This window comes from Oryctolagus cuniculus, chromosome 12, assembly GCF_964237555.1.
Source record: "Oryctolagus cuniculus chromosome 12, mOryCun1.1, whole genome shotgun sequence".
Lineage (NCBI taxonomy): Eukaryota > Metazoa > Chordata > Mammalia > Lagomorpha > Leporidae > Oryctolagus > Oryctolagus cuniculus.
Window position 1 is genome coordinate 101567787 of NC_091443.1, and position 23965 is coordinate 101591751.

General features: G+C 54.9%; 2 protein-coding genes across 5 annotated transcripts in view; both read right to left on the bottom strand.

The window, feature by feature from the left end:
• The window catches only part of AP3B2 (adaptor related protein complex 3 subunit beta 2), a 40245-nt gene extending 24081 nt beyond the window's left edge, over nt 1-16164 (bottom strand). Inside the window, exons 1-4 of the mRNA XM_051834235.2 lie at nt 15795-16164; nt 1413-1488; nt 1206-1280; nt 880-975 (exon numbers count right to left, since the gene is read on the bottom strand). Of these exons, the coding sequence (XP_051690195.2) occupies nt 880-975; nt 1206-1280; nt 1413-1488; nt 15795-15907 (360 nt within the window). The 5' untranslated portion in view covers nt 15908-16164. The remainder of the gene's footprint in view (nt 1-879; nt 976-1205; nt 1281-1412; nt 1489-15794) is intronic.
• Nucleotides 16165-16498: 334 nt separating this feature from the next.
• Nucleotides 16499-22633, bottom strand: LOC127487727 (uncharacterized). 4 transcript variants are annotated; one of them, XM_070054571.1, is made up of 7 exons: nt 21772-22633; nt 21489-21666; nt 19972-19989; nt 18198-18324; nt 17641-17845; nt 17108-17370; nt 16499-16601 (listed from the first exon to the last, which is right to left on the bottom strand). In XM_070054571.1, exons 4-7 carry the CDS (start codon nt 18297-18299, stop codon nt 16569-16571), a joined length of 603 nt encoding a protein of 200 aa, XP_069910672.1. In that variant the 5' UTR covers nt 18300-18324; nt 19972-19989; nt 21489-21666; nt 21772-22633; the 3' UTR covers nt 16499-16568. The 4 variants fall into 4 exon arrangements, with proteins under 4 accessions (XP_069910672.1, XP_069910673.1, XP_069910671.1 ...); XM_070054572.1 differs by having other exon boundaries at nt 18198-18215; nt 21772-22631; XM_070054570.1 differs by lacking the exon at nt 21772-22633 and having other exon boundaries at nt 18198-19989; nt 21489-21744.
• Nucleotides 22634-23965: the final 1332 nt, after the last annotated feature.

A 23965-nucleotide genomic window follows, 5' to 3' on the forward strand; every position in this document is an offset into this window, starting at 1 on the left:
GCCTGCAGTGCCAGCATCCCATAAGGGTGCCAGTTCGAGCCCTAGCTGCTCCACTTCCTATCCAGCTCTCTGCTAATGTGCTTGGGAAGGCAGCAAAAGATGGCCCAAGTCCTTGGGCCCCTGCACCCACGTGGGAGACCTGGAAGAAGCTCCTGGTTCCTGGCTTCGGATCAGCCCAGCTCCAGCCATTGTGGCCAATTGGGGAGTAAACCAGCAGATGGAAGACTTTTCTCCCTCTCTGCCTCTGCCTTTCTGTAACTCTGCCTTTCAAATTAATAAATAAATCTTTAAAAATAGAATATTTACTTATTTATTTGAAAGGCAGAGTTACCAAGAGGCAGAAAGAGACAGAGAGAGAGAGTCCCGCTACGCCACAGCACCGGCCCCATAAATAACATTTTCAAAACACCAGTTCAGTTCTGTCTCTTGGATGTGATCCTCTTGCCATGTGACACCCCCAGGCTGCCACAGGACCCTGCAAATAAGGAGGAGCTGGCCAGACCCGGCCCCTCAGACTCCCACTTCCCAGCCTCTGAAAATCACGAACCAAATGAACTTCCGTTCTTTAGACATTACCTAATCTGTGGTGTGTAGTCACAGCAGCAGAAATGGACGAAGACACCACCCTCACCACAGGTTCGCCCTCCCAGGAGAGCTGCAGGCCCTGGGTGCCCACCCCATCTCCCGCCCTTGGAGCCAGGCCTCCAGTCTCAGAGGAGTTCGCAGGTCCCCTGCTCTGCCTTGGGCCCCCTGACCCTCAGAGGCACGAGGGGGCCTCTGGAGCCTGCTCCCCGACTCTCAGCCTCTCCCAGAGCCCACTCCTCTAATAACAGGGGCAGCAGGGCCCAGCCCCCAGGGAGGCAGACGGAGACTCCCGACCTTCAGGCCACGCTGGAAGGTGGAGATGGACAGCAGGGCCAGGTCTTGCTGCTCCTCGGCGTAGCGCACCAGGTACACGTACACCAGCTTCTTCACCTGCGAGTTGCATGGAGGGGTGTCAGCGGGGGTGGCAGTCCACGGGCACCAGCTCTCCTAGCGGGTCCCGAGCCCTTCCCCAGGGTCCACACCCAGGGCGGGGACATGCAGGGCTCAGGAACCCTGCTGAGCGGGTGAGCCTTCCCCCCCCCCCCCCCCCGCGGCATCCTGCCAGCCCTGTGTGGGTGTGGCCCGGCTGGAGGTGAGGGTGGGGTCCCCTCTTTGCTCACCTCTATGTTCTTGCAGGCCACGTTCTTCACCACGGCGGGGAACAGGTCCGAGGCGTTCTTCCCGCGGGCGATCATCTGGGCGGGCAGCGGGGACAAGGGAGGGAGGAGGCAGGGTTCTGGTTAGGGGAGGGCCCACAGGAGCCAAGGAGAGCTGCTGCCAGGCAGCCAGGCAGCCAGGCCCCTGCCCCGGGGAGCGCCCAGCCTCACCGCCACGATCCGCTTCATGGCCTCCAGCTTGAGGGAGTCCTTGTTAGTGTCCAGCATCTCCTTCAGGTCGTCGTGCCTGGTGGGGGGTGCGAGAGGTCAGCCGAGGGCTCTCGGCCAGGGGCCGAAGCTCTGAGCCGGTTCTAGCCGGTGGTGAGGGACCACAGCCCGGGGGAGGGGGTGGATTTCGGCTCAGGGGACGCAGGGTTCGGAGAAACAGGGGCCAGCAGGTGTTGTGGGTTGAACTGTGTCTCTCTCCCGAAATGGTGTTTAGTCCTAAGCGGGAACACGGCAGAGGGTGGCTGTTGCAGGTGTCATTAGCTGAGGCCACACGGGGGCAGGGTGGTGTCTGTGTGTCGAAGGAAGAGGCAGAAACACAGGAGGAATGCCACGAGAGGGCGGAGGGCTGGCGCGAGGCACCCACAATCCCAGGAAAGCCACAGGTGGCCACCAAAGCACCAGAGAGCAGGAAGCGGCAAAGAGCGAATCCCCTATGGGTTTCAGAGCGAGCGCGATCCTGCCGACACCCTGATTTCCTACTTTTGGCCTCCGGAGCCCTGGGACAACAAATTATAGTGGCTCCCAGCAACCCAGGCTACGGGACTTCCTGACAGCAGCTGCAGGAATGCGACCCGGGTCAGAGCCAGGCGACAAGAGGAAGGGCCTGGGGTGGGAGGGCAGGGACCCTGCCTGGGGCTAGGCTGGGCAGATGGAGAAGACCACTGGAAAGGAGATGGGCATCAAGACACGGGCAGGGGGCTGGCGCTGTGGCGCAGCACTGAAAGCCTCTGCTTGTGGTACCGGCATCCCACGTGGGCACCGGTTCGAGACCCAGCTGCTCCACTTCTGATCCAGCCTCCTGCTGATGCACCTGGGAAAGCAGCAGAAGATGGCCCAGGTGCTTGGGGCCCTGCACCCACATCGGAGACCAGGAGGAAGCTCCTGGATCCTGGCGTCAGAGTGGCCCAGGTCCAGCCTTTGCGGTTATGCAGGGAGTGAACCAGCAGATGGAAGACCTCTCTCTGCCTCGCTGAAACTCTGCCTTTCAAATAAATAAATAAATCTAAAAAAAAAAGAAAAAAAAGAAAAAAAAGAAAAAAGGATGAGGGCAGGATGCCTTGCCCTGCACTGAGTGTGTTTCCAGGTCCTGACCTCACAGACCAGACACTCCACAGGTGACCTTACTCCAAAGGCCAGACCTGGAAGTCTGAAAGCCAACAGTCAACGGCCATCCAGGGAAGCGATGAAACTAATGGGAGAAATAAGCGACACTTTGGGCAAAGGGGTCCGTTGCACTTGGGTGAGGAGGGTAAAGGCAATGCTAAGCCAGTGCATGGATTCATGCAACGTCCACTAACATTTCAAAGGAAGGTGCTGGCACTGTGGCGCAGTGGGTTATACTGCTGCCACCCGTGTGGGAAATCAGGAGGAGAACAAGTAGATGGGAGAGTTCTGTCACTCTGCATTTCAATAAAATAAATTAACCTTTATTGTTTTCTTTTTTTAAAAAAAGATTTATTTATTTCAAATAGTTACAGAGAAGCGGAGGCAGAGAAAGAGAGAGAGGTCTTCCATCTGCTGGATCACTCCCCAATTGGCCACCAACGGCCAGAGCTGTGCCAATCCGAAGCCGGGAGCCAGGAGCTTCTTCTGGGTCTCCCACGTGGGTACAGGGGCCCAAGGGATGTAGACCATGTTCCACTGCTATCTCAGGCCATAGCAGAGAGCTGGATCGGAAGTGGAGCAGCCGGGGCTAGAACCAGAGCCCATACGGGATACCAGTACTGCAGGCGGCGGCTTTACCTGCTACACCACAGCGCCAGCCCCAAATACATTAATCTTAAAAAAAAAATTAAAGGAAGTATTTTGTCGAAGTTTGGGAAGCAACAGCAACACTCATCTGGAAGAGAAAACCCATAGGTAAGAGCTCCACAGAGTGTTCTTTGGGAAGAGAATGATGTTGGACAATTCAGCCCATTGAAGCGCATTATTCACCAACATAACAGTGATAGAAACTGTATGAAAAACAGAAGGTCAGAGGTCACGGGGGGAATTTCTTTTTTTTTTCTTTTTTTTCTATTTAGTAAATATAAATTTCCAAAGTACAGTTTATGGATTACATTGGCTTTCCCCCCAATAATTTCCCTCCCACTCGCACCCCTCCCATCTCCCACTCCCTCTCCCATTCCATTCACATCAAGATTCATTTTTAATTATCTTTATATACAGAAGATCGATTCAGTATATACTAAGTAAAGATTTAATCAGTTTGCACCCACACAGAAACACAAAGTGAAAAATACTGTTTCAGGCCGGCGCCGCGGCTCCAGCTCAATAGGCTAATCCTCCACCTAGCGGCGTCAGCACACCAGGTTCTACTCCCGGTCGGGGCACTAGATTCTTTCCCGGTTGCCCCTCTTCCAGGCCAGCTCTCTGCTGTGGCCCGGGAAGGCAGTGGAGGATGGCCCAGGTGCTAGGGCCCTGCACCCCATGGGAGACCAGGAGGAGCACCTGGCTCCTGCCTTTGGATCAGTGCGTTGTGCCAGCCGCAGCGCGCCAGCCGCGGCGGCCATTGGAGGGTGAACCAACGGCAAAAGAAAGACCTTTCTCTCTGTCTCTTTCTCTCACTATCCCCTCTGCCTGTAAAAAAAAAAAAATACTGTTTCAGTACTAGTTATAGCATTACTTCACATTGGACAACACATTAAGGACAGATCCCACATGAGGAGTAAGTACACAGTGATTCCTGTTGTTGACTTAACAATTTGACACTCTTGTTTATGGCATCAGTAATCTCCCTAGGCTCTAGTCATGAGTTGCCAAGGCTATGGAAGCCTTTTGGGTTCACTGACTTCGATCTTATTCTAACAGGGTCATAGAGAAAGTGGAAGTTCTCTCCTCCCTTCAGAGAAAGGTACCTCCTTTGTTGGCCTCGTTCTTTCCACTGGGATCTCATTCGCAGAGATCTTTCATTTAGGTCTTCTTTTTTTTTTCCCCAGAGTGTCTTGGCTTTCCATGCCTAAAATACTCTCATGGGCTCTTCAGCCAGATCCGAATGCCTTAAGGGCTGATTCTGAGACCAGAGTGCTATTTAGGACATCTGCCATTCTATGAGTCTGCTGTGTATCCCGCTTCCCATGTTGGATCGTTCTCTCCCTTTGTGATTCTGTCAGTTAGTATTAGCAGACACTAGTCTTGTTTGTGTCATCCCTTTGACTCTTAGACCTATCAGTGTGATCAATTGTGAATTGAAGTTGATCACTTGGACTAGTGAGATAGCATTGGTACATGCCACCTTGATGGGATTGTATTGGAATCCCCTGGCACGTTTCTAACTCCACCATTTGGGGCAAGTCTGATTGAGCATGTCCCAAATTGTACATCTCCTCCCTCTCTTATTCCCACTCTTATATTTAACAGGGATCACTTTTCAGTTAAAATTTAAACACCTAAGAATAATTGTGTGTTAATTACAGAGGTCAACCAATAGTACTAGAACAAAAAAATACTAAAATGGATAAAGTATTACATTGTACATCAACAGTCAGGACAAGAGCTGATCAAGTCACTGTTTCTCATAGTGTCCATTTCACTTCAACAGGTTTCCCCTTTGGTGCTCAGTTAGTTGTCGCCGATCAGGGAGAACATATGATATTTGTCCCTTTGGGACTGGCTTAATTCACTCAGCATAATGTTTTCCAGATTCCTCCATCTTGTTGCAAATGACTAGGTTTCATTGTTTTTGACTGCTGTATAGTATTCTATAGAGTACATGCCCCATACTTTCTTTATCCAGTCTACTGTTGATGGGCATTTGGGTTGGTTCCAGGTCTTAGCTATTGTGAATTGAGCTGCAATAAACATTCATGTGCAGACAGCTTTTTTGTTTGTCAATTTAATTTCCTTTGGGTAAATTCCAAGGAGTGGTATGGCTGGGTTGTATGGTAGGGTTATATTCAGGTTTCTGAGGAATCTCCAGACTGACTTCCATAGTGGCTTAACCAGTTTGCATTCCCACCAACAGTGGGTTAGTGTCCCTTTTTCCCCACATCCTCTCCAGCACCTATTGTTGGTAGATTTCTTTTTTTTTCTTTTCTTTTCTTTTCTTTTTTTACAGGCAGAGTGGACAGTGAGAGTGAGAGAGAGAGAGAGAGAGAGAGAGAGAGAAAGGTCTTCCTTTTGCCGTTGGTTCACCCTCCAGTGGCCGCCGCGGGTGGCGTGCTGCAGCCAGCGCACCGCGCCTATCCAAAGGCAGGAACCAGGAGCCAGGTGCTTCTCCTGGTCTCCCATGGGGTGCAGGGCCCAAGGACTTGGGCCATCCTCCACTGCACTCCCAGGCCGCAGCAGAGAGCTGGCCTGGAAGAGGGGCAACTGGGACAGAATCTGGTGCTCCGACCGGGACTAGAACCCGGTGTGCTGGTGGCGCAAGGCGGAGGATTAGCCTAGTGAGCTGCGGCGCCGGCCAGGTAGATTTCTGAATGTGAGCCATTCTAACCAGGGTGAGGTGAAACCTCATTGTGGTTTTGATTTGCATTTCCCTGATTGCTAGTGATCTTCAACATTTTTTCATGTGTCTGTTGGCCCTTTGGATTTCCTCTTTTGAAAAATGTCTATTGAGGTCCTTGGCCCATCTCTTAAGTGGGTTGTTTGTTTTGATGTTGTGGAGTTTCTTGATTTCTTTGTAGATTCTGGTTATCAACCCTTTATCTGTTGTGTAGTTTGCAAATATTTTTTCCCATTCTGTCGGTTGCCTCTTCACTTTCCTGACTGTATCTTTTGAAGAACAGAAACTTCTCAATTTGATGCAATTCCAAATGTTAATTTTGGCTTTGACTGCCTGTGCTTCTGGGGTATTTTCCAAGAAGTCTTTTCCAGTACCTATATCTTGCAGGGTTTCTCCAATGTTCTCCAATAATTTGATGGTGTCGGGTTGTAGATTTAAGTCTTTAATCCACGTTGAGTGAATTTTTGTGTAAGGTGAAAAGTAGGGGTCTTGCTTCATGATTCTGCACGTGGAAATCCAATTTTCCCAGCACCATTTATTGAACAGACTGTCCTTACTCCAGGGATTGGTTTTGGATCCTTCATCAAATATAAGTTGGCTGTAGATGTTTGGATTGATTTCTGGTGTTTCTATTCTGTTCCATTGGTCTATCCATCTGTATGTATATATCTAGTATGTCCTGAAATCTGGTATTGTGATGTCTCCGGCTTTGTTTTTGTTGTACAAGATTGCTTTAGCTATTTGAGGTCTCCTGTGTCTCCATATAAATTTCAGCATCATTTTTTCCAGATGTGAGAAGAAGGTCTTCAGTATCTTGATTGGTATTGCATTGAATGTATAAATTGCTTTTGGGAGAATGGAATTTTGATACTGCTTCTTCCAATCCATGAGCATGGAAGATTTTTCCATTTTTTGGTATCCTCTTCTATTTCTTTCTTTAAGGTTTTGTAATTTTCATTATAGAGATCTTTAACGTCCTTGGTTAAGTTTATTCCAAGGTATTTGATTGTTTTTGTAGCTATTGTGAATGGGATTGATCTTAGAAGTTCTTCCTCAGCCGTGGTATTGTCTGTGTATACAAAGGCTGTTGATTTTTGTGCATTGATTTTATACCCTGCTACTTTGCCAAACTCTTCTATGAGTTCCAATAGTCTCTTAGTAGAGTTCTTTGGGTCCCCTAAATAAAGAATCATATCATCTGCAAAGAGGGATAGTTTAGTTCATCCTTCCCAATTTGTATCCCTTTAATTTCTTTTTCTTGCGTAATAGCTCTTGCTAAAACTCCCAGAACTATATTGAATAGCAGTGGTGAGAGTGGGCATCCCTGTCTGGTACCAGATCTCAGTGGAAATGCTTCCAACTTTTCCCCATTCAATAGGATGTTGGCTGTGGGTTTTTCATAAATTGCTTTGATTGTATTGAGGAATGTTCCTTCCATACCCAGTTTGCTTAGAGTTTTCATCATGCAAGGGTCTAACCATCAGGAACAAATAACTCGCCCAGAAAAGAATATTTCCCCCCTCAAATAAATGTCGAGGCAACTGCTATGCAGCAAAGAACTGAACTTGTATTCCCATTTCATACCAAAATTAATAATTTGCTTAACAGTTAAATGATTTTTAAATGTGGAAGAAGAAAGGGGATTTAAAAATTTTTAAGATCCTAAAATTACCTCTAACAAGATGGCTAAGTTTAAGTTTCTTTTGTAAAGATTTATTTATTTATTTGAAAAGCAGAGTTACAGAGAGGGAGAGGCAAAGGGAGAGAGAGAGATCGAGAGAGAGATCGAGAGAGAGAGAGAGAGATCTTCCATTCGCTGGTTCACTCCTCAAATGGCAGCAACAGCCAGGGCTGGGCCAGGCTGAAGCCAGGAGCCAGGAACTTCATCTGGGTCTCCCACGTGGGTGCAGGGGCCCGAGCACTTGGGCCATCGCCTGCTGCTTTCCCAGGTGCATCAGTAGGGAGCTAAATCAGAGCAGAGCAGCCAGGACTGGAACCAGCACCCACATCGGATACCAGCACGGCAGCCAGTAGCTTAACCCGAGACTTTGGTATGTGACAACTAAATTTAAGAAAAAAACTAAGGCCAAAAAAAGATTTATTTATTTATTTGAGAGGCAAAGTTATAGATCGAGAGAGGGAGAGAGAGAGGGGTTTTCTATCCACTGCTCCAATTCCCAAATAACTGCAACAGCCAGAGCTGGGCTGATCTGAAGCCAGGAGCAGGGAGCCTCCTCAGGGTCTCCCACGTGGGTGCAGGGGCCCAAGCACGTGGGCCATCTTCCACTGCTTTCCCAGGCCATAGCAGAGAGCTGGATAGGAAGTGGAGCAGCCAGGACTCAAACCAGAGCCCACATGGGATGACGGCGCTGTAGACAGAGGCTTAACCTACTATGCCATAGCACCAGTTTCAACTATCATAGTTTTCTAGAACAACCACACAAAATAGTAAAACGGTGGCTTCGCCCATGTAAATTGATTTTGTCACAGTTCTAGAGGCTGGAGGTCCCAGATCAAAGGACTCAGCCTATGTGAGTAATGATTAGAGTCCCAGCTATTCCCCTTCTGATCCAGCTCCCAGCCATGCCAGCCATTTGGGAAGTGAACCAGAAGATGGAAGCATCTCTCTCTCTCTCTCTCTCTCTCTCCCTCCTTCCCTCCTTCCCTCCTTCCCTCCTTCCCTCTCTCCCTCCCTTTATCTCTGTTACTCTGCCTTTCAAATAAATAAATAATTTTTTTAAAAAAAATTGAACTGTAGAGGCCGGCACTAAGGCACAGCACTGGCATCCCATATGAGCACCAGTTAAATTTCCGGCTGCTCCACTTCTGATTCAGCTCCCCGCTAACACACTGGGAAAAAGCAGCAGAGGGTGGCCCAGGTCCTTGGGCCCCTGCACCTGCATGGGAGACATGGATGAAGCTCCTGGCTTTGGTGTGGCCCAGCCCTGGCTGGTGCGGCCATTGGGGAGTGAACCGGCCTCTGCCTCTCCCTCTCTATAACTCTTTCAAATAAATAAATAAATCTTTTTAAAAAAATGAATTGTAGGACACCCAGTTGGTGTTTGCCAGCGAACTGGCTGTCAGTGAGAAATCCCCGTCCATTTTAGTAAGCAGAGGGGACGGTCCGCTGGTGAGGGGCCCTCTGTGCTGTGGTCTCCTGTCTCACACGCCGGTCTCTCCCCGCCCCATGTCCTCAGTCTTCCTCCCAGGTGTGCCCATGTCCCCGTATCCTCTTCTTATAAAGACTCGGGCTGTCCTGGATCACAGCTAGCTTCATGACCTCTGCTCCATCAAGTTCAAGTCACATTCTGAGGTACAAGGGGTCAGGACATCAACACGTGAATTTTGGGGAGATGCCGTTCAGCCCGTAACAGCAATAAAAGGGAAAATACTTGGGTAAGTAAAAGTTTAATATTCAAAATAACTAATACAGTTTTATATGGACCACGTCCAACACTGGCTGTCAGGGCTGCTGCAAGCCCATCTGCCGTCTCTGTCGCTCTAGGTGGACACAGCCCTGAGCTCTTCCTTCCCATTCACCGAGTGGGGGATGGTAGGCATTCTTTGGTCAGGTGCGCTTGCACAGTGGACAACCTGCCCAACCATACTTAGACGTCAAGAAGAGAACAAAGGGGGTGGATATTTGGCACAGCCGTTAAGATGCTGCTTTGGGATGCCTGCATCCCTTCTCAGAGTGCCTGGTTTGAGTCCCGACTTGCTTCCCATCCATCTTCCTGCTGATGCATCCTGGGAAGCAGCAGAGGATGGCTCAAGTCCTTGGGTCCCTGCTACCCATGTGGGAGACCCAGACCGAGTTCCCAGCCCCAAGTTTCACCTGGCCCAGCCCTGGCCGTTGCAGGGACTTGAGGAGAGAACCAGCAGATGGAAGGTCTCTCTCTCTCTCTCTCTGCCTTTCAAATAAAATGAAAATAAATCATTTTAAAAGGGTGGGCAAGAGAGGCCAGCGCTGCGGCACAGTAGGCTAAGCTTCTGCCTGTAGTGCTGGCATCCCATATGGGCACCAGTTCGAGTCCCGGCTGCTCCTCTTCCGATCCAGCTCTCTGCTATGGCCTGGGAAGGCAGTAGAAGATGGCTCAAGTCCTTGGGCCCCTGCACCCACATGGGAGACCTAGAAGAAGCTCCTGGCTCCTGGCTTTGGATCTGCACAGCTCTGGCTGTTGCGGCCATTTGGGGAGTGAACCAGCGGATTCTCTCTCTCTCTCTCTCTCTCTGTCTCTCCCCCCACCCCCGGCCTGTAATTCTACCTCACAACTAAATAAATAAATCTTTAAAAAAAAAGTGTGGGCAAGTGGCACAGTGGCTAACATACCACTTGGGACAACCACATCTCATATAAAAACAAATAATAAATTTTAAAAAATTTCAATAAGTGGTTTGCGTGAATAAAACCAAGGGGGGGAAAAGATATCTACATACAGCTACAGAGTTGTATGACAACTTGTGCACGCATGTGTTGCCAGGACAGGTCCCAGGCGCAGTGAGCAGCTGTGTGGGAACCCATACACGACACCCTGATAACCCGCAGCTTCTCACTCGAGTGCAGGATGCCAGCCTTGAGAAGTGTCACTCATGGAAGAAATCAAAAAGCAGCTCAGTCACAGAAGTGACTCACTCAGGAACCACAGCAGGTCAGCCACTGGGGACTGCGACACTAGGAGAGGGAAGAGCTCAGTGACAGCCAGAGCAAACGCGGCTGCTGAGAGATGCGTGTGTCCGACGCTAAGAGGAAGCGAAGCACTCAGCCCCCTGTACGCCCTAGGCACGGGCTGCAGCAGCGCATGCGTGCTGGACGGACAAAGCCAAAGGACAGACCTGAGGGCCCAAGAACTTAGAAAATGTCTTTCCTGAAGCGATTTTATGGAAAGCAAAACAGAAAGATGACGCCTCCCAGGGCCAGCCAGCCCTGGCCATGGTCGTCTAAAACCAGCCCCTGGGCCGGGGCCGTGGTTCACTTGGTTAATCTTCTGCCTGCGGCGCCAGCATCCCATATGGGTGCTGGGTTCTAGTCCCGGTTGCTCCTCTTCCAGTCCAGCTCTCTGCTGTGGCCCAGGAGGGCAGTGGAGGATGGCCCGGGTGCTTGGGCCCTGCATCTACGTGGGAGACCAGGAGGAAGCACCTGGCTCCTGGCTTCGGATGGGCGTAGTTCCGGCCGTAGCGGCCATTTTGGGGGGTGAACCAATAGAAGGAAGACCTTTCTCTCTGTCTCTCTCTCACTGTCTAACTCTATCTGTCAAATAAATAAATAAAACCAGCCCTTGCCCCACCTGGAGGGATTCCTACAAACACAGCAGGCATCTCCTCATCTCCTGTGGCCAAGCCACAGCCAAGACAATGCCACCTTGTCACCTTCTCAAGCCCAGACCAGGCCTCTGGCTCCTTGTCGGGCCTGGGCCACACTGAGGGCCTGGACAGCGTGACAGAGCCAGGCACCAGCTTCCCTAAGACACACAGCACTGCAGCCCCCAGGGCCTCCAAGCACCGGCACCAGCCACATATATCACAGACATTCCCACGATCCCCCACTAGACATAACCTACACACCACAGAGATTTACAGCCCCGTGGCAAACCCTACACACATGCCCACAACCCCCACAACCCCTAGAGAGACACGCAGGCCTTACCTACACCCGCAGAAACACATCCGCACTCCCCCGCCATGGACAGACACACCCCCCAGTCTCACAAGCCACGGCTACACTCAGTGTGCACTCAGCTGTGACAAAGCTGGCCACTCTGGCCACAGTGTGTACCAGTGGACTCGTACATGGGACTCTTATGATAAACATAAGCTTCCAAGAACTCAGGGGCCCCCTGATGCCCTCCAGCGAGCTCCCTGGGGTGACGCCTCCCTGGGCTCCAGCAGTTTGCCCAGCCTCCTTTAGCTCAGGGCCCCAAATGCCACAGGTCCCCGTCAAATGCACACACCCAGCCTAGGGCGTCACTCCTGGCCCTTGAAGAAGGGGCTCTGAGGGCGAGGAGGCTCTGCCGCATGTAGAGACGTGGGATGCCCTCCTGGGGTGAGACCACCCGGGCTCCCACCAGCTCAGCTCCCAGGAAGGGAGTGACGTGGAACAACACAGCGAGGCCATCAAACATTCATGTCCCACGGGCAGATCCGCTTCCACCACTCTCCTGTCGACCTGACCCCTCCCGGGGACTCTCCTGGGGGTGGCTGGAGCCAGCCAGGGGGTGGCACACAGCACTTGAGGCCAGTCAACCTCACCCCCCCCCCAGGGAGGGGCTGCTCAAACTCTGCTTTGTCCTGTCCCCAACCTCACCCAGACCCCTCCCCCCCAGCAACCACACCTGGGGGGCAGGGAGAAGGTCAAGGCAGGAGCCCTGTCTGCAAATATATTCCAATCCTCTTCCCCGCAAGCCCCTAGGGGGTTGGCTTCTCATCTCCCATTTCACACTCTCAGCCCCCACGCTGTGCCCCCTGCCCACCCCCAGCTCCCCACACCAGGACCCGAAATGCCAAACCCAGTCTTCCTGAACTAAAGAGCCCTTGAGCTTCGGAGTCTGGCCTGAGAGCAGCAGCTGCCCATCCCTGGCCTTCCTTGATGGCTGGGGGGGGGGGGGGGGGAGTCCCAGGGGCCCTCTGTACCGTAGTGGCTGGCTCTGGCCCTGGCCTTGGCCAGCCTCTGGGCAGGGTCCTTCCAGGGAAGCTTCTGGGGTGGTTTCCTCCTCCGGGGCCTGCAGCCACCGAAGCTCCTCGGGCTGCAGGGCTTGGTACCAGGGCGGGGGTCCACCATCTGGTGCCAGCACAGGGCTGGCAGCCTCCTGATCAGGCCCGCAGGCCCCCTTGGCCCCTGGCCTCCCCACCGCACCAGGGAGCTGCAGGAATCGCTGCATGGCGGGGACAGCAGGTCGCACTCTGGGTTGGAACCGAGCTGGCCAGGGAGCTGGGGCTGCCTGTCACTCTCACCAGACAGCCCGGCCCTGAAACTCAGTAATCGGACACTGGCGGGGAGGGAGGCGCTGGTTTCTTACTGCTGGGAGGCCAGGCCCCAGGAGGGACAGAGGGCGGAGACTGGGTGTTTCGGGTTGAGCAGGACTTGTCTCCCCAAACCTCACGCAGATACGCTAAAGGTTGCCGGAGTAAGGTGCCGACTTGATCCAGTGACAGCCTCTGTGAGGCATGTCTGGTGGGAGGCGTGCAGGTCAGTGGGGGCTCCTCCTCGGAGGGTTGATTATTATCAGAGTTCAAGTTCGGCCTAGGAGTTTCCCCTCTCTGCTTCTTGGCTCACGGTGTGACCGTCTCTCCGCGCCCATGAGAGACGCCGGACTACAGGGCTACCTGCTGCTGCACCGTAGCCTCCACTCCATAAGCCGAACTAGACCTCTCCTTTCCCAAGAAGTGAATATTTTAGTTACAGTGACAAAAAGGGGGCTAAGTCTACACCCCACATCCCAGACTCCAGGCAGAGGGGCAGGGTGTTGTACAAACAGAAGCCAGGGACCCCCCCCATGACCACCCCCAGACCTCAGCTTCCCGGGGAGCCTTCCACAGCCCCTCCCCATCTCTGACCCCAAGCCTCGGGCTCCTCCCTTGCCTTGGCAGAGCCAGCCCTTGGTTTCTTCCTTCCTCTCAGCCTTTTATCTCTATCTCCACCCCACCACCCTGGGGCCATCCTTTGGTCACCTCCTTAGCCCTCCACGCCCCGCCTGCCAGCCAGCCCCCACCTGCCAGCCAGCGCTGGTTGACTTCACTTGCCATGAGTACCGAGTACTGAGCCCCTCGACCCGAAAAGTTCCCACTCCCAGTCTTGCTCTCCACTACCTGCCTCTCCCCAAAAATGAAAGGCTGCAGGTAAAATCCCCCGCAGCTCACGGTGCGCACCTGTGCCCGCTTGTCCTCCGTCTGGGCAGAGCTGCTCCTCCCGGCACTCGGAGATCCGGGCTTCCTCTATGCCCCCTGCCTCCCCGCCTCCCACACTCCTGTCTCCTACCCAGCCACATTCAGCTTGCTGTAGACGCCTCCCAGCCTCATACCAAACACAAAAATAACAGCAAAAGAGACAAACAAACCTCAGAACTGGAGTTCCCTTGAGCAGTTCTCTCTCTCTCCTTTGCAATCAAGCTTCTTAAAAGCCACGTTCCCACTCACTGTTTTACTTATTCACCTCCCACTTGCCCTTTTATTCACTCCAGCCTGGGTTTAGATGCTGGGTCACGAACATAGCCAAATGCAGATATGGATAAGCAGAGACGGTGCCGTTCCAACAGTGGCCAAACCTACATGGATGACACATGTGCATCCGTTGCATTTGTTCACCTTTTCTGCATGGTTAAAGTCGATCATGATAGAATGTTGGGGGAAAAAAAAAATCTAGTTCCTGTCTGGTCTCCTAGGGCAGGAGATGAGGACTGGATGACCATTGTCATCCAATGGTCTCAAATCTCCTTCCCTGTTGGACTTGACCTTGGTGGACACTGATACTACTGACCATTCCCCTTCTTCCCGAAATCACACTTTGTTATCTTCCTGCCTGTTGCTTCACTTCTTCTTAGGTTCTCTGGTCACCCCTAATGTTATTTTCTGAGTTCTGTCCGAACTCACGTCCATCTGCAGCTTTAACGGACACATGTATATTAACAATCCCCTGACTGCTCTCATGGAATCCAAATCCCAATACCCATCTACCCACTAGCCTTGCATGGCCCTCGGAGGGCTACAATCTCAGCCTGTCCCAAGCTGGGCTCAGTATGCTTGCAATGCGTCTCTCTCCGATTACACTACAGAGCAGCCCCATCTATCCTGCTCAGGAGCTGGTAACCTGGGCGTCTCCCTTACCTTCTCCCAGCCCCTCTCTCCCACCCCCACGCCCCATATCCAACAATCACCAGGTCTGTAGCTCCCCCCTCCTCAATAGCCCTCAGATCCGCAGCCCCTCTGGGGAGCCTAGGCCACTGCTGCTCTGCCTGTCACCGTCACGCCCCCTCACTCGTCTCACCTGCCATCCCTTCTCCACAGTCCAGCCTGTAATCCTTCCAAAACACCCATCTGGTGATGGCACCAGCTTGGAACCCTCCAGCAGCCATTCCCAGCCTCATTTCTGGTCACTCCAGTGGCTCGCACGGTGATTCTGGCCACACTGCACCTGTGCCCGCAAAGCCGGGGGTCCCCACTCTCCTTCCTTCCCCATTCTCGTGCAAGTGCTTTGCTCTGCCTGGGAAGCCCCTCGCCCCACTCCCAGTGCCCCCACTGCACCGAACTGTCACTGTCTGGTTCTCATCTGTGCGCCTCTCCATAGCAACCTGAGAGCAGTTAGCGTCTCACGCTCACAGCTGCACGGTGGTCAGCACCGGCCAGCATAAGGCGGGCCTTTAATAATTGCTGATCGCAGAATGTACGGATAAACAAAATAATCAAAAGCGGATTGGAGGAAGGGATTGAAACAGAGGGGCAGTGTCGGGGGGCAGGAGGACAGCGTCGGGTGGGAGGTGGGGACCAGGGGGCAGAGAAAGGGCCCGGCCTGTGTCTGCACGCGGGGCGAGGCCCCAGGTCCAAACTCCTGTTTGCCGGCCTAGATCCCCATCCCCCACCTAAAAGAAAATCTGGAGCCCGCTCTCCTAGCGCGGAAAAACGTGGGAAACTCGCAAGCCGGCTGCAAACAGGAGGAACCCCAGAGAGGAAGCAGGCTGGCCCAGCCCCCACTCCGGGTCTGCCCCTCCGGACGGGGAGCGCCCATCGGGCCCGGGCTGCAGGGAAGGGGCTGGGCGGCCTTCCGGCGGGGCCAGGGCCCGGGCCGGGGCCGGGGCGGGGCCTGTGCGGGGCCAGGCGGGCGGGAGGGCCCGGGCGCTGTCCATGGTGCCCGCGCGCCTCGCCCAGGCCCGGCCCTCCGCGCGCTCGCTCACCGCTTGTAGTCGGAGGAGAAGATGCCGCCGCTCGCCGGGTCGTGGCCGTATTCGGGCTCCCCGGGGCCGGCGGAGCCGCCCTTGTCTTCGCTGTAGGCGGGGGCGGCCGACATGGGGAGGCCGGGGGTAGGGCTTCGCTGGGCAGGAGGAGGCTGCGGGGCCGGGGTCCGCGCCGGGGCCGAGGCCGGGAGGCCGCGCTGGGCGGACGAGGTCGGTGCGCGGCCCGCGCTCTGCAGAAGCTGCGGGTGGTGGTGTTGGCGGCGGGGCTGCTGCTGTGCGCGGGCGCATCAATCAGGGCCGCGCGCCGAGGTTCTTAAAGGCACCGGCGTCGGCGAGCCGAGGGCGCGTCCGCAAGGGGGCGGAGAGGGCAGCCGCGCCGGCCCCGCCCCAATCCCACGGAAATCCCCTCTCCCGGATGGTTCCTGCCCTTTAAAGGGACCTCGCGCACCTGCCAGGCTTGGGGTGGGTGAGGCTGGTGGGCGCAGAAGGGGACGGCCGTCCCGGGGATGCGCAACGCCTGCCCCGTCCTGCGACCGCCTGGCCTAGCGGCTCCGCTCACCACAGACACAGGAGAGGATGCTCACCCACCCAAAGGGGGAGGGGGACAGGAGGTGGTGCCGTCTATGGAGAGGCTGGCGGGGTGGGGGGGACTTCCAGGCAGAGAGGTGGGTTATGGGTTACAGAAGACAGCGAAACCGTAATGAAGCTTTGGAAAAATACTTTAATGACCCCTTCTGAGGTCCCCACACCATCAAGGAGGGCCCAAGGTCACGCCTAGTCCACGGTTAGGTCCATGTCCATAGACACCTAGGAAGGAAGGGAAAAGGCTGGGTTAGGGGCTGGTGCGACCACCAGGACTCCTGGGTCGTGTGATGTCGGGGTGGGGCGGGGGAGAGGAAGGTAGGACTGCCGGCCAGACTCAGAAAGAAGAAAACAAACTCGGCTGGCAGGAGGAGTAGGCTCTCCATGGGCCAGCGTTTGAGGCATCAAGTTGGGTGGCCAGGGACCTCTGGGCTGGGCTTGGGTCGTGTTAGAGTTCATAAGGACTGGTCTAATTGTAATAAAATTAACAGCTCCTCTGTGGACAGGGACCGCGAATGCTCAGAGGCCAGGTGGAAATGGACAGGGCCTGGGAAGGCGGAGCTTGGCTCAGTAGGAAGAGTCTGTTGGGGGAATGAGAATGTGGCCGGGATCTGTGAGCTTGGGGCCTGCCCGAATAAAGTTCATCTGGAGTTCGGAGGCACGCGGCTCCGGTGGAGGGCAGAGGGTCTGGATTTAAGAGGACCCCCCCCCCCCATGGAATCCGCGCTTACCAAGCTGCCGGGGTCCCCTTCCGGGTGGATCAGGCTCAGAGCAAAGTGCACGCAGTTGCTGCGCGTGGGGTGATAGACAGGCGGGTCGGCGTCCATGGCCTCGCGGACGCGGCGCTCCAACAGCGCGCGGTCCACGCCGCCGCGCCGCCTTAGCACACGCCAGAGCAGGCGGGAGCGCAGCAGCGGGCGCTGGCCCTGTTTGCACACCACGCCTTCGGAGGAGCGCACTACGGAGTCCAACCCGAAGCCGCCGGAGCTCCTGCCTGTGGGTTTTGCCAGCCAGCGACACATCAGAGCCAGGTTTAGGCGCTGTGCCCCGTGGCCCTGCACCCGCACTGCCGCCACCTGAGGCCCCCTGAGGCCCCCTGAGCCCCACACTCTGGCTGCTCAAGCAGGCATCTTCAGAGACCCACGCCCACAGCCCAGGACCACGGTATTCACCCCGGAACGGCCGGCCCGCTGCTGGGGTGTGCATGGCCCGGCCGCCCCTCCCTGCACTCGTGGGCCCGTGTGTTTCAGTTGGAGGTGCTCACCCTCAAAGTGGATGATCTCTCCACGGCCACAGTATACACCCACGTGGGCCCCGCACCAAAAGTCTCGCAAGGGGGACATCATCCTGAACAGGAAGAGGTCTCCAGGCTCCGGCTCCCTGTCGCTCAGCTCCACAATCTCAAAGTGCTGACCCAGGTAAGCCTCAGAGAGGAAGAACTTAATGGTGCTGACTGCCCCAGTCACGGTCTGGGAAGAGAAAGGGATTAGGCCACAGGGCATTTGCACATGCTGCTGGAAAGAGTGGTTGGGTCCTTCCACTGACCACAGTGCTGCATCCCGGGCTCCACACCTGCTTCTCTGTGCTGAGTGACTCCAGAGGCCTGGACATCAGGTACTCAAACATGCTGTCCCAAGCCACCCCTGAGAACTGCACCCTCCCCCAGCAATGGGGGCCTCCTCCCCCCCAGCCAGTGTTATCTTCTCATTAGGTTCCAGCTGCTTCTTTCTCCTCCCCTCCCCCTGCTGCGGTCCCCCCTTCCCCAACCATCTCCCATCTTGCCACTCCTGGAGGCAGCACCAGGTTGCTGTCCGGTGGTACCTGGGTTGAGCAGGAGATCTGAAGAAACAAGAAAGCCTGGGTGAGATCTGGACCCCAGCACAGGCCTCTCCTCCCAAGTCCAGCAACCTTAGCCGCAAACATCTTTGGAGCAGCTGCCTCTTTGATCCTTTGTGTAACCACAAGAGAGATACCACGGGGGCCGGTGCTGTGGCATAGTGGGCTAAGTAAGCCTTGGCCTGCGGCACCGGCATCCCATGTGGGTGCCGGTTCGTGTCCCGGCTGCTCCTCTTCTGATCCAGCTCTCTGCTATGGCTGGGAAAACAGTGGATGATGGCCCCTGCACCTGTGTGGGAGACCTACTCCTGGCTCCTGTCTTCAGATCAGCTCAGCTCTGGCTGTTGCGGCCATTTGGGGAGTGAGCCAGTGGATGGAAGACCTTTCTCTCTGTCTCTCCCTCTCTCTGTTTGTAACTCTACCTCTCAAATAAACAAATAAATCTTTTAAAAAAAAGAAGGGTACCATGTCCCCATTTCCAAGGTAAGGACACAGGTTCGTCACCAGAGTGCACACAGCTGATGCGTGCCTATGTGACCCTGTGTGCCTAACACCAGTCACTTCTCTTCCTCTATTGGAAAGTGACAGATCCATTTCCTATCTTTTTTTTTTTAAGATTTTATTTATTTACTTGAGAGCTAGAGTTACAGGCAGTAAGAGGGAAAGACAGAGAGAAAGGTCTTCCGGCCACTGATTGACTCCCCAAATTGCCACAACGGCAGGAGCTGTGCCAATCCAAAGCCGGGAGCTTCTTCCGGGTCTCCCACGTCGGTGCAGGGGCCCAAGGACTTGGGCCATCTTCTACTGATTTCCTAGGCCATAGGAGAGAGCTGGATCAGAAGAGGAACAACCAAGACTAGAACCTGTGCCCATATGGCATGCTGATGCTGCAGGCAGAGGATTAACCTACCGTGCCACGGCGCCGGCCCTGCCACCTCCTATCTTTACAGAGGGTTTTGGGGATTAGGAACATGGTCTCATTGCCTGGGCTGTGCCCAAGATTCAGTCTCAGAGCCTGGGAATGGAGTGGAGCTGGGGCCCCCAAGGGCAGTGAGCTCTCCTAGAGTGGTAGAGAGCTGGGAGCAGGAAGTGACACATACACGCGCGCACACACACACGCACATGCACACACACACACGCGCACACACACACCCGGGCCTCTGGGCATCTTCATGGGAAGGGAGGTGATTGACTCCAGCAGAGCTACCCTGCGTGGGAAAGACCTAGACACAAGTGGTGCAGAGCCGGGCTGCCCAAGCCCAAGCTGCAGAGGGCAGCCACCCCGGGCTCACTGCCCCTCCCACCCCAGACCGTTCCTCTCCCTCCTGTCCTCGGCTTCCGGCTGAGCGAGTCTCCTTTTCTCCAACTGGGAGCCACGGAAGAGCCAGGCAACCATCCCAGGCTGCCTGAGGACTTTGCACATTTCGGAATTGAAAGCCTCATATCCCGGGCACCCGGGAAAACCTGGGCAGCCACTCGCCCCCAGAGCTCAGGCCTGCAGCTTCTGCCTCCCTGGACCTCAGAAAGCCGTGGGCAGGACTGAAGCACAGAAGCACCCTTTGGCTTCGGTTAAGGTGTCCTACCGTCCACCGGGCTGGGAGGGCACGGGAGTTGCTGCTTCCCCTTCCCCCCATAGCCACTGGGCCCAAGCAGGGTGACAGCAGTGGATGACGGGGCACCTGCCCTGGCCTCAGTGCAGTCCGCGGGTATCCTGCCTGGGCAGAAGCCAAGATGGACCGAAGATTTCTGCTCCAGTTACCTGGGAGGTGAAGCTCATCTGGGGAGAAAAAGCAGCTGTCACCACCCGGCCCCTCCTCCCGCCGCACACCGTGTCTGAGTGGCTGTGTGGCTCTGTGTCCAAGTGTGGCTCTCCACTCCTGCCTGTGGGCCTGCGCTGGAACGCCGGGCACAGGACCGAGAGGCCCATCGTGGCTGGGCCATGTCTCTTTATGGGCCATGGGTAAGTCACTTCCTGTCTCTGGACCACAGCTTTCTCCTGTGTGAGTGGCGTGGGGGGGGGGGGGCTGGGCAGCACAGGACCATGGCCCTGACAGCTCTTTGTGGGCGGGGTCTGCTAATCTAAGGTCTGCCCCCCTGAGCTTGCAGATTCGGGTGCCAAGAGCAGGGCTGGGGAGAGCGCATCTTCTCAGCTCAGAGGACAAGAACAATGGGTTCTCAGAGGCTCGTGGCCTCCCTGTCACCCCTGCCCCAGAGCTCAGTGGAAATCGCCCAGCTGGAAAGACCCTGGGAGCCTCTGAAAGCTCCTCCCAGTGGAGGTGGGGTGGGGAGGCTCTCTGGCCACAGTCAGGGTCTGGAGGTAGGGGATCCAGATGAACACGTGGGTGCTGTGTTCGCAGTGAGAGCAGCATGTGCTGTCAGAACCCGTGCCAAAGCCCCGTGTGGCCCTGACAGCACCGTCATGCAGTTGGTACTGTTGGTATCGTTCCCATTTCACAGATGAGAAAACTGAGGCTTGGTGAGGTCGCCAGGGTTACAAGTTAGTAACTGTGGCGGAACCAAGATTCAAGCCGAGGTGTTCTGGCTGCAGGACCCATGTCTTTAACCACTGAACAGTATGGCCTCTCTCATGCTGCTAGCCCACCAGGCTGGCCCCCACCATCCCCCCACCTGGAAGTCCTGATGCTTCCTGGTCTGGACAAAGCTCCCCCCTTACACTTGCAAGGCTCTGGAGCTGTAAGAGCTGGGGACACGGGGTCCCATCTCAGGCCAACTGGCCCGACAACGCTGCCCACCCTGCTGGGTCTCCCTGCGTGCGGCGTGAGCTTCTGTCCCTCTCACCTTGACTGAGGTTTTCAGGAGGATAGAGCATTCACAATGATCCTGTGACTGGGAGTAGGGGTGACCCACAGACTCTCTGGGGTCCAGGGCCCTGCCCTTCCCCCACTGCTAATCCCTGCAGGGCCCCCACCCAGTGTGACCCTGTCCCTGTGCACAGGCCTTATAGCGCCAGCATGGCAGCCCTTGGCTGTGGCTGTGGTCTGGTTTGAACTTCCAGCCGCTGCCCTCCCTTTTGGCCTGGCCCTGGACATCGAACAGGTGCCTCTGTGCAAGGCAAGGCTTTGGGCTCATTCCTCCTCGCCGGCCACCTGTGGCCAGGACAGAGGCCGGGGCTCCCGCCTGCACAAGAGTAAGCATTTCCCCAGCACACCCTGCCCTGGCCCTTCCTTCCCTTACAGAACCTTCAGTCACCCCTTCTCTCTCGGCATGGAGAGAGCCCCCCGCCCCGAGTCTGCGCCCCGAGTCCAAGCAGCTCACCTTGTAGTGGCCACGCTCCACACCGTGCGGGACAATCTCCTTCTGTGGTCAGAGCAGGCAGGACAAGCTGTCCATCTCGCAGGCAGATAAAGGGGTGAAGCAGGAAGCCCTGGGGCCCTATTCTGATCATCACTGGCCCGGCCAGTCTGACGACAGTACTCCGTCCTCCATGCAAAGCCTGGGGCAGGTGAGAAGCCAGAGACTGCAAAGCTGGGGTCCTGGGGCCCTCAGCCACCCTCGCCCCTCCTCCTGGTGTTCCGCTGTACCCCAGATCTGCTTGTACCTGCTCAGAAAATCAGCTCTCCCCCCTTCCTGGCCTCCAGGGTGCTCAATCCCCTCTCTATTGTGGTCAGAGAAAAGACAGTGAATCCAGCTCCTGTGTGTGGAGGCTCCCTCTGTGGATAACCTATGGTCTACACTGGTGAACTTGCCATGTGCACTTGGCCGTGTGCCTTTGGCAATTGGGGCGTAGTGTTCTGTAAGTATCAACGAGGGCAGAAGTGGTGGAGGCGTTGTTGGGATTGTCTGACCTGACTGATTGTGGGGTACGGTTTTTCTCCGTTGTTAAGACTGGTGCTTTAAGACTTCCAACTATGGGGTTGCCCGTTCCTTCAATTCTGTCAAGTTTCGCTGCAGGTTTTGAAGCAATCATTAGGTACATGAACGTTTTATGATGGTTCTGTCTTCCTGAGATGATGACTGTCCCTGCAGATACTGCAGTACTTTGTGCTGTGAGATGGCTTTGACCACAAACCTCATCTCTTCTGCCAGTCACTTCCTTCAGCCTATTGAAGTCATTATTCTAAAAGGACGTCTCCTGTAGCTGGAGGCCAATTGAGTCTTGCTTTTTATTCATTTTGGCAATTTCTGCCTTTCAATCCGATTGCTTCGTCCATGGATATTTAGTGTACTCATTACAATTAGATTTAGGGGCCGGTGCCGCTTGTAGCTCACTAGGCTAATCCTCCGCTTGTGGCACTGACACATCAGGTTCTAGTCCCAGTCGGGGCGCCGGATTCTGTCCCGGTTGCTCCTCTTCCAGGCCAGCTCTCTGCTGTGGCCAGGGAGTGCAGTGGAGGATGGCCCAAGTGCTTGGGCCCTGTACCCCATGGGAGACCAGGAGAAGTACCTGGCTCCTGCCATCGGATCAGCGCGGTGCGCCGGCTGCAGCAGCCACTGGGGGGTGAACCAACGGCAAAAGGAAGACCTTTCTCTCTGTTTCTCTCTCTCACTGTCCACCCTGCCTGTCAATAAAAATAAAAATAAAGCAATTAGATTTAGGTCTGCCATTATTTGTTTTCTGTTTTTCTCTCTCTCAGCACCGCGCTGATCCGATGGCAGGAGCCAGGTGCTTTTCCTGGTCTCCCATGGGGTGCAGGGCCCAAGCACCTGGGCCATCCTCCACTGCACTCCCTGGCCACAGCAGAGGGCTGGCCTGGAAGAGGAGCAACCGGGACAGAATCCGGCGCCCCGGCCGGGACTAGAACCCGGTGTGCCGGCGCCGCTAGGCGGAGGATTAGCCTAGTGAGCCGCGGCGCCGGCCCTTCATTTGTTCTTGAAGGCCTAAGATTTTCTGCGATTTCATTTCCCTTTGCCTGAAGAGTTTCGTCGGCATTTCTGGTGCTACAGAGCTGGTGATGGGGTTTCCTTTCTTCTGAAAACCTTCATCCCCCCACCAGACGTGGAATTCCGGGTTAGCAGCCCTTTCTCTGCGCTCCTTAGAGATTCTGAACTCTGCAGCTTCGGGGGAGAGAGAAGTCAGCGCTGACTCAGATCAGTCTCCAGACTGTCACCTGTTGTCTCTGGCTGATTTCCAGGTTTTATATGTAGACTTGTTTTCATTCTGATTGTGAGGTGCCTGGGCGTGGTTTTCTTCATATTTATCTTGATGTGCTTCCTTGAGATATTCAGGTCTCTACATTTTTGTCTTTTACCGACTTTGGGGACTTTTTATTTGGCCGTTGCTTCTTCACACATTGTCTCTCTTCTAGAACTCCAGCTAATACCACTGCCCTGATGCTGTGGGATAAGTCTTTTTTTGTTTTGTTTGTCTCAATATTTCTTTGATTTTACAGATGCTTTCCTATGGAATCCCAATTAGTTTTTTTAATTTTAATTTTAATTTTAATTTTAATTTTAATTTTTTGACAGGCAGAGTGGACAGTGAGAGAGAGAGAGACAGAGAGAGAAAGGTCTTCCTTTGCCGTTGGTTCACCCTCCAATGGCCGCCACGGCCGGTGCGCTGCGGCTGGCGCACCGCACTGATCCGAAGCCTGGAGCCAGGTGCTTCTCCTGGTCTCCCATGGGGTGCAGGGCCCAAGCACCTGGGCCATCCTCCACTGCACTCCCGGGCCACAGCAGAGAGCTGGCCTGGAAGAGGGGCAACCGGGACAGAATCCGGCGCCCCAACCGGGACTAGAACCCGGTGTGTCGGCGCCGCAGGCGGAGGATTAGCCTAGTGAGCCACGGTGCCAGCC